A 12954-nucleotide genomic window follows, 5' to 3' on the forward strand; every position below is an offset into this window, starting at 1 on the left:
AACATCCGGTTAGCGTTGGAAATGCTTACTATTAAAACAGCTATTTATGAGTTGTTAGTAGAAAGTACTCCTAAAAAAGCGAAAGCGGATGACAGCAGAAGCGGTCTGCTGTGTCATTTTCAATTAACTTTAACTTTTTAGTCGCTTGCAGTATTTCCTCTTTAACAGAAATTGGCAAATTTATCTTTGCTTGGTCGGTCACGTTTCTTGGTTTTCCAGAAGGACGATTTAGAAAAAAAAATTTAAAATTACATGTAGATACAGGTCTCATAAGCAGGCTAACCAGCCAAAGCGATAAGATTGGGTCGAATATCGCAAAGCCAGACTTTTCAGAGGCGTAACGCGGAAGCTCGTCGAACCTGTTTGGCTATTTCAAAAATATATATTAAATTTCAGAATCCAAAGTAATACTTTTTATATTTCACCATTTTAATATTTTATTCATTAGATTAAAGTTACATTATTAATGTAAATATTGTAATTTGTTCGCAATATGACTCACTTTTACTTCTCGCTTTTCTCTACTTATTATGAGTAAATATCCAAATTCTATATATTACGAGCATATCCTAATACAAATTATGAGCGGATAACGCTAGGCTATTCTACTGATTAAGTTGAAAAATACCCCGCCTGCCTATTATATATATATATACATATAAATATATATATTTATTTGTAGAAAAGATGAAAAATGATTTTTCACATTTTAGACGAATTGCAAACAACGAACATTTTTAAAATTATATCCAAAAACACTTATACATATATAGACATAAATAAATAATAAAAAAGAAAAAAAATTATGTTATTTTTTTACTTAACTTACCTGATGATGAGACTGGTATCATATCTCGTAAATTGGGTGCCGAAGAACTTCCACTGATAACCGCAGTGCTAAATAAGCTATTGGCGCTGGTGGTCATCTTTTTATTGAAACCACCGAATCCCAACATTTTCATATAAGACATCTGGCCGGCAATACTGTGTCTTTGACGTCTAGACGACGATACCGATGATGTGGACGATACCGAAGTGGCATTACCGTCTATAGTTGCGGAAGTGGTCGTGGTTATGTTGTCGTTGTGCATGCCACCGGTAGCCGTTGTGGTTGTGGTAATGGGATAAGAGGTAATGGTAAGGTGGGGAGTGGTTGATACATTGTTATTGTCATTATTGGTATAAGAGGCAGCAGAGGATAAATTATGAAATAGATCGGTAAAGGAACGGAGATCATGGGTCGTGACATTAGAAGAGTCAGTAATGAGTTTGGTATTAAATTCATTTGTATTATATGATAAATTAGTTAAATTATTGGCGGAAGTAGAAGAAGTTAAAGTTACAACAACATTCGGTATTGTGATATTTGTATGTAAATTTGAATTTGTGGCCGAATGGTAATGCAAATGTATGTTATGATGCGATTGATGTTTCGTATAAAATTTTTCTCGTGATTGCTCTTGTTGCTGATAGGTATCGGGAGGATAATGAATTGGAGTACTCTGATAACTGGTTATGCTAGCAGAATTTTCAGCGATGGGAGGAATTACGGTACAAATGTTGCATGGAAATTTAAAAGGATTTGCTAACTCTACTATAATCGGGGCCGATTGAGCGTTGGTCAATGAGGTCTTATGCTTAGCAACTATGAGTGCACGGTCAGTAGGCTTAACAATTATGGGCAACGATGCAGTGTCTTCCAAAGCTTTGCATAATTGTAAAGTGGAAGCGGTAGGTGAATTGGTAAGGGAGGAGGCTTTCAATAATCTGTTATCACGATGTTGTTGTGGAAGAAAATCACCACTTAATAGAACAGCAGGAGCTGAAGCAGACATTTGGAAATCCTCCTCAAATTCGGCATAATTGCTTTGCTTTTTGATAAAAGGCATTATCAGCTCACTGAGGTCGGTTTCACTTTTTGCATGATTATGAGGTAAGGAATTCTCTTCATTATCAATGCATAAGTGTAACGAGCAGTTGCAAGTTAATGGTCTCTCATTAGTCGATAGAGGTGACATTCTACGAAATTCTCGCAATTTTTGTATATAATCTGAACTATCATTACTTTCCATACGCCGCATAGTTAATAACTGACTTTGTTTTTTTAATAATTGCTCTGTTGCTGAATCGGTTTTTTGAGTCGGGCAAATTTCTTGATTGTTATTACCGTTCGGAGTCAGATTAAAATCTATTTCGGATAGGGGTAACTCGTTCGTCGATGAATCGATTTTGTAAAGTGTTAAATTATCTGTTATGCGTATTTGAAAAGCTGTACGATTAAGATTAGTTATACTGTGTGATGAATTGAAAATTTCTGGGAATTTTTTATCACTGGCAAGGCAGATACCATCTAGAATTGTTAATACGACCGATTTATATAAAAGCGTAGAAAGCGCGAAACAAGTATATTTCAAGGAAAAATTTTACGGGAATTTATTTTTTCGATTTAAAATTTTTAAGCGTATTTTAAAAGAAATACATATAAAGAAACCTTTTATTAGATATGTGTGTAATTTATAAAAGTACGGAAAATCACATATACATAACTTGGTAGGAATGCATATTGAACATTACATACACACACACTTTTACATATATGTATATATATACATATATATACATATGTACATATATACGGAATAAATACAAGCAAAACTATTTACAGATGCACAAGCATGAAATACGAAACAATAATTAAACAATTGAATGCTAAATCATGCAAGCCTGGCAAGTGAAAGGCAGGTAGAGATCCCAAGAAGGATAGATACATTTTTTAAGGCAACAAAAGAGTGTAGTAATTAATGTTAGATTTTTTTTAATTCTTTCCCTTTTTTTTATATTATTATTGCAAGACTTTTTATAATTAGTTAATTTAACTGCCGACATTAATACATTAATTGAAATCGATTTTTTTTTAATGAACTCTGCTAAACCATTTCGTTAATACGGAAAAGGTTGTTGGAGTAATGGCAGTAGTTAATTTAACTAAACGACGGGAACGTATTGAGTATGATTTGAATAGAGGCGGCACCGAATTTCAGCCAAATACACGGAACTTCCCGGCCAGATGCTTATACATTCGAGTTATAATACATGATTACAACAATAATTTCGATTAAACATAAAAAGTGATGTGAATTTTTATGTTTTGCTTCGGTTTTTTTGTTTAGTAGAAATATTGAAAGTATTGTTTTGTACACATATATACATATATATATTTATATATATATATACATACGTGTACACGTATATATATATATATATATACACGTATACATATATATATATGTACACACGTACAGAAACTATAAGTGTTAAATAAGATTTATTTTTACATAAGTAATTGTTCTTTTTTTCGGATAATTTTTTTTTGTTTTTTAATAACAGAACCAAAATATTTATTTAAATTTATTCAATTAGAAGATAGTTGGAAATGTTAGAAAATATATTCATTAATGTTTTTTTTACAATTCTTTACAAAATAAAATCACAAAATATGAAAAGTGAGTCTAATCAAACATTTCCTAGTCTTCGCACCCCGATGTTCACTTAAGATAGATCGTGAAGAAAAGTATTTTCGCATTAGCGCGGATTTTTAATATTCAACATTTTAAGAAAAATCATCAAACTTTTTTTTTGGTAAATGGCTCTATTGGCCCAAGTACGCCGCATATTACACTGAATATCGTTTAATATTTGGCGTTTACTTTTCTTACATGTGTAAAAATTGTTGGCATTTGTTTTGCTTTGTAAAATTTTCCACCAAAAAGGAAGCAACACATTGCATATGTCTTTAAAGGTTCTTCAGAAATGGAGAAAAGTTTGGTTGCAAGTTTTAGCACTTCAGCTATATACTGTTATAGCAAGTGCATGTATAACTTTGCTTTCGCCGTTTTGCAATGTTTCATGTTTTATCGGTATGTGGTGATGGAAATAAACACACATAGTCATAGTCAGATAAGGTTGAGCATTTGTTAGCATAACCCCTTCAAAATATTAGTTGATTTGTGTCCGTATCTTAAACTTATTTCCGATTAAATACATCAGTCTGCAAGCTCAACTTTCCTCATTTACTAGAGCTTTCATTTTTCTGCTCCAATATCAAAAAGTCAGCCGCTGACGCTCATGGAATGCTCTCAAATATTTAGTGTCCCAGACAACTATTAGTGATAGAGTGTGTCGTGAACGTTTCCAACGCTTCAAGAAGCGTTATTTTCGTGTCATGTCCTGTATTTGATGCGATCAGCTCAAGGCAGTGTACTGTGAGCTGCTAAAATCGTCTGAAATAATCGCAGGTTACCTGCATCGAAACCAATTAATGCCTTTATGCTGTACATTGAAAGGCAAACGGCCCCCAATTCATCATGACTACTTAAGTTTGAAGTTTGGAGAAGTTTAAATAGAAAGTTATACCGCACCCCCGTGTCCACCAGTCCTTGCCCCTACTGACTATCACTTATTTGGAGTAATGGCACAAAATGGCCTGACTGACGTGCGCTTCCGTTTTTATAAAGAACCTAAACCTTGAATTGAGTATTCCCTCAGAAGATGAGCAGGGTTTTCGACTCAAGCCTGAAATATAAGAGAAAGTAGCAGCCAGCGACAGGCAAACTAGGAATAGTGGATATTTAAACAATTTTTTACAACTTTATACATCTATACAATGTTTACAGGTTTATACACCTAATCTTATTTGTTTTGGCGTTGACGTCGGTCTTTAGACCTATAACTACATAAGTTTTTTAGCTGAAAGAAGAACTGAAAACTAAGAATTATTTATGTTCGATTTCGAACTCCATTTTCGCGCAATGAATGTGTCAAAAATAAGTTACAACAGAACGACAGATGCGCATGCCTGTCAGTGGAAAGTATGAGAACCGTACGTTTTAAAGACAGCAATTTATTTAACAGATGATCGTTATGTAGTTTTTTAGTGAAAATAAGTTTCTTTTTTTTTTATTATGCCCGGACAATATTATTATCACCCCGTATAATAAGATTAAAGTATGCCACGCAAAGTCATCTTAGAAGGCACTTAATCTGCAACTGTAGCCCGCTTGCATTTAAATTTATTGAAAGATTAAACACAAGATTGTTCTAGAAGTTTTGCCTTTTGCCTTTTGCATAACTGAATACACACTTTCATATTTTGTGAAGTATTTTTCAATAAGAACATGCAAGAAACAAAAATAAAACAAAAAAAGTTAAAAAAAAAAAAAAAAAAAAAAAAAAAAAGGTAAAGTATATATAAAACAGAGCAACAAGAGAGCGACAGACAAAGAATTTTGTTAGAAGAAAGAAAAGAGAGTAAAATAAAGCCAAACAAAATCGATTGGAATAAGAAAATTACCTTTTGACTTTTGAGCATGTTGTTGTTCATAACTTCGGGAGCGCGGTTCAGCGTTAGGGCTTATGGGACGGGCCGTTTCCAGAGAACCAGTTTGTTTGGTTTGCTGCTGTGAGGCCAATTCTTCATTCAAACGTTTAGCCAAATCTAAAGCTTCATGGCCGCTAACAGTGTGATGAGCACCGATTGAAATGGGTTTTGATTTGAGGTGAGCTTTATCCAATATATTAGAGACCTTTTGTATTGAAAATATCGAAAGGTGCAACAAAAATAATGTAATTAAGAAGTTTATATTCCCAGGCCAGCTTTAGCATGCCAATGGCTACAAGCAGATATAAACAGATTTCAATATTTCGAACGAAACCGATTTCATTCGGAACTTTCAGATAGTTTTAATAAAGATTGGTGACAAAAATTAAAACTAATAGTCGGTAGAGATCGAAATTTATTCAAGGAAATATACCAAAGATTTCGAGCGTTTTCGAAGTTGCTTCAATTCACGCTTACATATATACTAGAACGTGTTGGTCACCTATCGATTTTTTGTTATATCCACCACTGAAGGATGGGGGTACACTCATTTTCTCTCTTTCCATAACGTATGTAATACCCAAAAGGAAACTTCAGAGACCTTACAAAGTATATATATTCTTGACCACCGTAAAATTCTGAATTGAATAAGCCATGTCTGTCCGTCTGTGTTTCTGTATGGTGTTTATCATTAGCACTCTCTTGGTCGCAAAAATGAGGACATTAACTTCAAATTTGGTAGAAATATTGGAAGATTTCGCACGCAGGTTGACGTTGATAATGGTCTAAATTGGTCAGAGCAGAAGCCCGCAGTGGAGCGTAAACTAAAGTCATCTCCGTTTTTCTTAATAAAAATATGTGAGTTTTTGCCCGCTTTGCTCAGAAATTATAAAGGTTACAAGACTAAAATCTTCCGTATTTGCTTTACGAAACACTCTACACTTAAAGTGCAAAAAAGGAAAAAATTGGCCGTGTCCCTACAAAGTTGTAAGTAGTTAAATTCTATATTTTTGACTGTTTTGATTATTATTATTTTTGATTAGGCAAACAAGACGGAATGTTTAAAACTATTTTCTACATTCCTCAAATGAAGATATGTTATCTGCCTAAAACTGGGTTAAATCTAAAATGCATGTGGCAGACGTTGCGATTAATATTTTCTTAATAATACCAGCGGCACGAGTATCAAATAAAAAAAACTTAGAGTGTTGAATGCAAAAAGCACAGCGGTGGGCATGCGAGATTCGGCCCTCGCCGATTATGACTTTTTCATTATTTTTTTTAATTCTTGTGACTTTTAAAATGGCACAACGCTCTGGAGATAAACGGACATATCTAACTCATCTTATTGTTTGTTTCTAAACAGTACAAACTCTGTAAGATAGTTATGGTACACATATTCTTCTGGGATTAATATGAGATTTTATAGAAAGTAATGTTAACCTTTTGATTTTTTACAGGACTTTCGTCAGTATCGTTTTCCTCATCAATGCGTTCAGGATTGCCGGTTAGATCATCACTACACTGTAATGTAAAAAGTTATAAAAAAATTGTTGTCATAGTTTGTCAATACAATTTTTTTTAAATAATTCAATACTGCGTGCTTACCACTGCTTTCAAGGCATTTGAATCGTTGCGCGAATGTGGTCTAAAGCCAGGGCCTGGTGGTAAATTCTTTTGCACACAGCAATTGACACCGGGACTGAAATGTAATTCCACATGAAATCTTTCTTCTGAGGTAGGATCCTTGGTTGGATCTTCGTATAACATTATAACAATTTGTGACATGTAATTCAATTCAGAAACCATCGAAATGTAATCCATAGCGCGGCGCCATTGCTCATCTGTAGTCACATTTAACAATCCACCGTAGCGTAACACAGTCAATAAAGAATGAACATGACTTTCACTAGTAAAATATAGACGAGTGCGCACATGTCGTCCCGGGCTTGCCACACCATGGCTATATTGTGGATTTAAACGATTCACTGATTCATCGTCGACTTCTTCGATGTTACGTTGCAGATCAGATTTGATTTTCTTTAGCAATGGCGTACAAATACCCTGGCCAATTGTTAACTTTTCTTGAGTTGTTAAGCCATACTCTTGCGGTATCACAATATCAGCCAAATATTTCGCGTATATATACAATTCTTCGGCCTGATCATATTGTAACGTATGTTGATTATGTTGCAAATCATATTTAATGCAGTCATAAATATCGGGAATTTTCGATATATCATACAGTTTAGACTTTGTACTGAAGTCTTTCTCAATCTTTTCCCAACGACAACGCATTAAATCCCAAGTCTCACCATGATATAGAATTGCGTCTTTGGTTTTTGGATCATCTTTTTTAACACTGATTATGACTAATAATTCTTTAATTAATTTATGAACGTGTTGACAACATTCGACAGGATTTTTAACAAAATCGAGGGCTTGATTAATCGATATACTATTATTGGGATTAATTGCTATGCGATCATCTGAAGTAAATTCACGATCTAGACGCATTAATTCATGTAAACGATTTTTGGCCCTTTTAAATGTAAAAGCATAATATATATGTTCAATATGCCAGGCTTTAGAGTATGACTTACATATTTTGATATTTACTCGAATCACAATCATTATCTAACAAGCCATTGGTGTTTGCACTTTTGACCATTTGTACCAATATTGGTGTTAATTCACCTTCCAAAGCCAGTAGGCCTTTAGCAAAAGCGGCAGCTGTCATTTGTACCCGGCCCTCGTCCGAAGCGTAGATTTTGAGATCATGGCGAAACGTTGAATGTAGCCTTTATTGAAGAAAGCAAACGCAAGTAAAGCACAGCACGTTCGAAGCTCGAATTCATCCACTTTACCTTAATAAACCCAAGCCTTGTGTACCAGAATAATCATAACGCCCTTGACCACCGGGATACATACAACGAAATATACGACCTAGTTCTTCAGCTTGTATGCGACCAGCTGGTGTAAGCTCACCGCCCCATTTTAAAATCAATACTAATGACGGTTCCGTGGGTGCGTCTGATAAAAGAAAACAAAAAAAGATACTATTCATTAATCGGACGATCGATCAATTTAACGGATGGCCTGTGAAAACATACCATCATCAGAGCTAGATCCACGTGGTCTACCCTTTGGCTGATATTTCATTTGTACTTTACGATTAATTCCAGAAAAATGGCCGTACCTGCAGTGATCATTCAAAGAATTAAAGATATTTCTTCAAGAATATCAAATATCATACATTTCCAAAACGCTTTTTAATTGCTCCAATTTGCTTTTCTTCTCTTCAATTTCGGCATCGGCTTTCGTTTCAATTTCGGCTAAGAGAAAACGGGCGATATCTAGGATTTCTTGTAACTGTTTGGGCCGTTTTAATTTGATATGGCCAAATTTGAAGCCATCATATTTTTCAAAAATTTCAAAGAATCTAAACATTTATTGAAAAAGAATTTTAAATCAATTTAACGATTAATTTACAAAATTTACTTTGGATGTCTAACTTCAACTTTCATTTTTTGTTTTGGAGTGCGATCGCCATGACGTATTACTGCCACCACACAACGTAATTCCATCATTTTACCAAATGTTGTGGGCACAATGGGTGGATCATCTAATTGAAAGGGCACCGACCATGGTATATGAAGCGTAGGCGTCAATTCCCTAAGGATCATATTACCAAGTATTTTCGCGCAATCATCATAATATTTATTGGAATTCTTTACAAAACTAAAACCGTTCACATCACAGACATACGATTTTCCATTAGCTCTGGAATAAGACATAAATAGTGAAAAGCTAAAACTTTATAAAAAAAACTGTTTGCTCTTCTTACCTCAACAAATCAAAGCCACACACGGTCTGCTTAAAGGCCAAGCAAACTTTACGTGATATCAGTTTCTCATCGTGATTTAATATAACTGGATAGCGTATCTCTTTGCCTTCACTATCACGTTCGACTTTGCCATCTAATGCTGGACTTTTACGGGCCTCAGCGTGTGCATAATCCGGACCCACCGTATACACTTTGACATCGGTACCTGGAAAATACACTACGTTTTAAAAGTAATACTGAATGTTATAATATTGCCATCACAAATGCTTCATATATTTACAGACAGAGAAAGATATATAGAGAATTTTACATATACATGTAGGTATTGCAATTTGTGAACAATTTTAAGATAAGTTATTGGAAAAAAGTATTTTAAAGGAAACCGATTGTTTGTTCTATATTTATGATTAACAAAATTCTGAACTCAAGCTTTGATGTTTCTTTTCTTCTGTAATTTTATATAATTTTTTATATATATATATATATAATTTTTATATAATTATATATATATTTTTATATATAATATATAAACGCAAAAATTTTTTCATAACACCACGGGCACAGGTTAATAACAACTCTTTATGTTCTATGATTGATTGATTGACTAAGCAATTGAGTTTTCAGTTTCTTTCAGCTGCTAAGAGGTATGAAGAATAATTTATTAAAAATTTGTTTCCTTTCATTTTTTAATTAATATGAGTAATGAAATAAGCAAACATAATACAATGAAAACTTTAAAAAATAATTTCAAGGAAATAACAAAAAAAAAAAACACATGCAATAATAAACAAAATGCAAAACAAAATAAAAAATATAATATTGAAAAAAAAAAAAAAAAAAAAAAAAAAAAAAGCCAAAAACATTGAGTTCACCTTACTTTTAAAGCATTTTTATTGGGATTGAATCTTGGATATCTACCACCTAAGTTGAAAATATATGAAAGTTTATTACTGTTCTGTTAATTAAATGCTTGACATTAAGAAGATTAATATAATTTTTACATAAGATATTCTCAAGTCGAACCTTTTCTCGGAAATATGTTGCCATGTTTAGTTCATTCTTCCCCGCTTTTTTTTTGTTCTGTTTAAGCGATATCTCAGCTGAAGGATTAACTTATGTCCAATTTTTTTAAGCGAAATTAATTAAGATTTCTGTAACAGACATGCAGATTGTTAAATAGAAGACATAAGCATAACGCATCACAAACTCACGTTCCGTGCTTTTACGTTTAAGTCATAGATTGTTATCAATCTTTGTTAACTTTCCTTTAATAAGACGCACGGAAGCGAATTACTGCAATAATTGTGAAATGCATCTTTCCTCATTTCGCTACCTAACTGAGTCTACTAAAATTTTTCACTCTATTCTAAATTCATAATCTTTATGATAACCCAAAGTACGATAATTACATTTAGCTTAAAGACCATAGGGTATCGGTATTGAACAATCGGCATTTGCTGGCTATTAGGTCCTTTTAGTATATATACAGATCTGTAAGTTGTGTTATAACACATTACATTATTGTTTTAGGTGAAGCGTTAAAGAGAGATTGATGAATAGTTTAGAAAATTTTCCAGTACAGCGAAAAGCCTTCTACCATAGAAAGCATCTTTTTCTTTCAATATCTTGCACTAAGCGATGAACAGTGGGTTTCGATTTTCATCGAAAATTTCATAGTAATTCGTAGTATATAAATGAAATAAAATTTTTTCAGCAGTGAAATTTTCACACACATTATTATTATTATTATTTGGTATGAAGGATCAATTTTAAAAATTTATGTATTTAGAGTCTATTTTCAAAATAAACTGGTAAAATTTATATAGTCTGTATGGACCTGTAGTGTGTGTTTTATGAGTAACAAGCAAAAAACAAGAAAATGAGATGTGTTTACAGTTGTTGTTCCATAGGCGTGCGGACGTTTTAGGCGCGTTATTTGACTTCGTCTTGCAAATATCTTGATTTTTACGAACGTGAACATGAAAACTACAGATACTACATAGTACACAGACGCACATCTTTAGGTGCATTCCAAATGTAAAATTGGCCAAGAATTTATATACTTTATGGGGTTTCACAAGCGTGCTTCCGCGCATTATAAAGGCATTGAAAAAAATTCAATTTTAATACACTCTTATTGGGTGGGCATCATTATATTTTCCCATTTTTCTACATGTGCCACAGCATTATTTATAGAATATACGTTGAGATTTTTGTAGATTTATCTGCTAGAGTTGATGAGTAATGAGTAAAAAAACAATTTTTTATTACTTTTGAAAATTAGCAGTGTTCTCACTTTACGTGGTGCAGTAGGTGTTTTCTTCACCCGATTTGGCCCAAATCTGTTTACAGGAACAGTAAATGTGTCTCAAATTTCAAGTCGATAGCTTCATTTTTGCGACTAAGAGAATTTATTCAACAGACATTACTCCGGCGGACATATTTCAATCGATTCAGAATTTGATGCTGATCAAGAATATTTTGTGGGGTCTCTGAAGCTTCCTTATGGGCGCTGCAAGCGTTTTGACAAAATGAATATATCCCACATCCTTGATGATAGACATAAAAATGTAAAAAACATCTACTAAGATCGTTCAATATTTTAATGCAAGTTTGGTATTTAAAATTTTAGTGCAAGGATAAATAAATAGAGAAAAAAAAAAACTAAATTACAACCCGCAACAGATTTTGAACTGATGTTTGTTTTAAATACAACCTACGAAAGTAAAAAAGTTCGAATAGGATTCCAGCAACAGTTCCGATTCTGAAAGTTCAACTTGACCTTAATCTTCGACTATATGAAACAAACAAAAATAATTGTTCATTATTGTACATGTATATTTTATTTCTTGATGATCCATATACTTTGGCATATACTGTGGCCGAATTAATCTATTACACTTTCTCTGACACAAAGTCGGTACGTTCAAAGCAATTTTATACCCTACGATAAAAAGATGGGGGCTTACTCTGTTTATTAAAAGATATGTAACAGCAAGAAAGATGTTTCAAATATTCCTTATATGGCACACATCCTTCGCAGGCATCAAATTCTGAAATTATTTAAATATATCTGACTGTCTATCTATGTAATGCCTGCGATAAACATTCTCTTGCCCGCAAAAATCGAACTATCCGTTTAAAATTTGGCAGAAACATTGAAAGTTCTTGTAGGCCTACAGTGCAACAGTGCAGGCACGATGGAAAAATACTCTATCAAAACAGACAAACATCGCTTTGCACGAAAATGTCCATCAGAATACAAAAAAAATACGCCGTACGTTATCTATAGAGAGAAAGCGGACTGGTAACGACTCATATGATAACGGAGCGACAAACTAAAAGGAGTCAGCGCGGCGAGGCCCGATTTCAATTTTTTATAGTTTCAACGTTTCCACTAAGCACTTAGCTGAAACTAATAACAAAGGAGTTAGCACGAATTCTTAAAAAAAAAATTTTATCGTTACGAGCAAGACGAAATGATAAATTTCGTAGTAATGCAAATCTCAAGTGTAGGCATTTGTGCGGACGTCAGCGTGAATACTGCGTTGTAAAAGAAGAAGTAAGGAAAATTGCAGAAGGCAATTATAGGCAGAACAATTACCAGAGAAGACCTTGTAGCTTACCTTAATGGCCTCATAATGGTGAGAAGAACTTGAAAAGAAAAACATCGTCGGAGAAAACGAAAGTCAAACATAATATTTTCTTCCGTCTGTGGTGTGGTCGATTC

At 33.5% G+C, this 12954-nt stretch overlaps 1 protein-coding gene across 8 annotated transcripts in view; it reads right to left on the minus strand.

Moving 5' to 3' along the window:
• The window catches only part of LOC119637503 (inositol hexakisphosphate and diphosphoinositol-pentakisphosphate kinase), a 31873-nt gene that overhangs the window by 4200 nt on the left and 14719 nt on the right, over positions 1 to 12954 (minus strand). For 4 of the 8 annotated variants that reach the window (XM_038033550.1, XM_038033553.1, XM_038033551.1 and 1 more), the window contains 10 exons: positions 9225 to 9441; positions 8879 to 9160; positions 8634 to 8819; positions 8491 to 8576; positions 8245 to 8410; positions 7981 to 8178; positions 6986 to 7919; positions 6821 to 6901; positions 5351 to 5582; positions 830 to 2350 (listed from right to left, as the gene is read on the minus strand). In XM_038033550.1, coding sequence (XP_037889478.1) covers positions 830 to 2350; positions 5351 to 5582; positions 6821 to 6901; positions 6986 to 7919; positions 7981 to 8178; positions 8245 to 8410; positions 8491 to 8576; positions 8634 to 8819; positions 8879 to 9160; positions 9225 to 9441 — 3903 coding nt within the window. The remainder of the gene's footprint in view (positions 1 to 829; positions 2351 to 5350; positions 5583 to 6820; positions 6902 to 6985; positions 7920 to 7980; positions 8179 to 8244; positions 8411 to 8490; positions 8577 to 8633; positions 8820 to 8878; positions 9161 to 9224; positions 9442 to 12954) is intronic. The other 4 variants (XM_038033552.1, XM_038033554.1, XM_038033556.1 and 1 more) reach the window with 3 other exon arrangements.

The sequence above is a fragment of the Glossina fuscipes genome, unplaced genomic scaffold (genome assembly GCF_014805625.2).
Source record: "Glossina fuscipes isolate IAEA_lab_2018 unplaced genomic scaffold, Yale_Gfus_2 59, whole genome shotgun sequence".
Classification (NCBI taxonomy): Eukaryota; Metazoa; Arthropoda; class Insecta; order Diptera; family Glossinidae; genus Glossina; species Glossina fuscipes.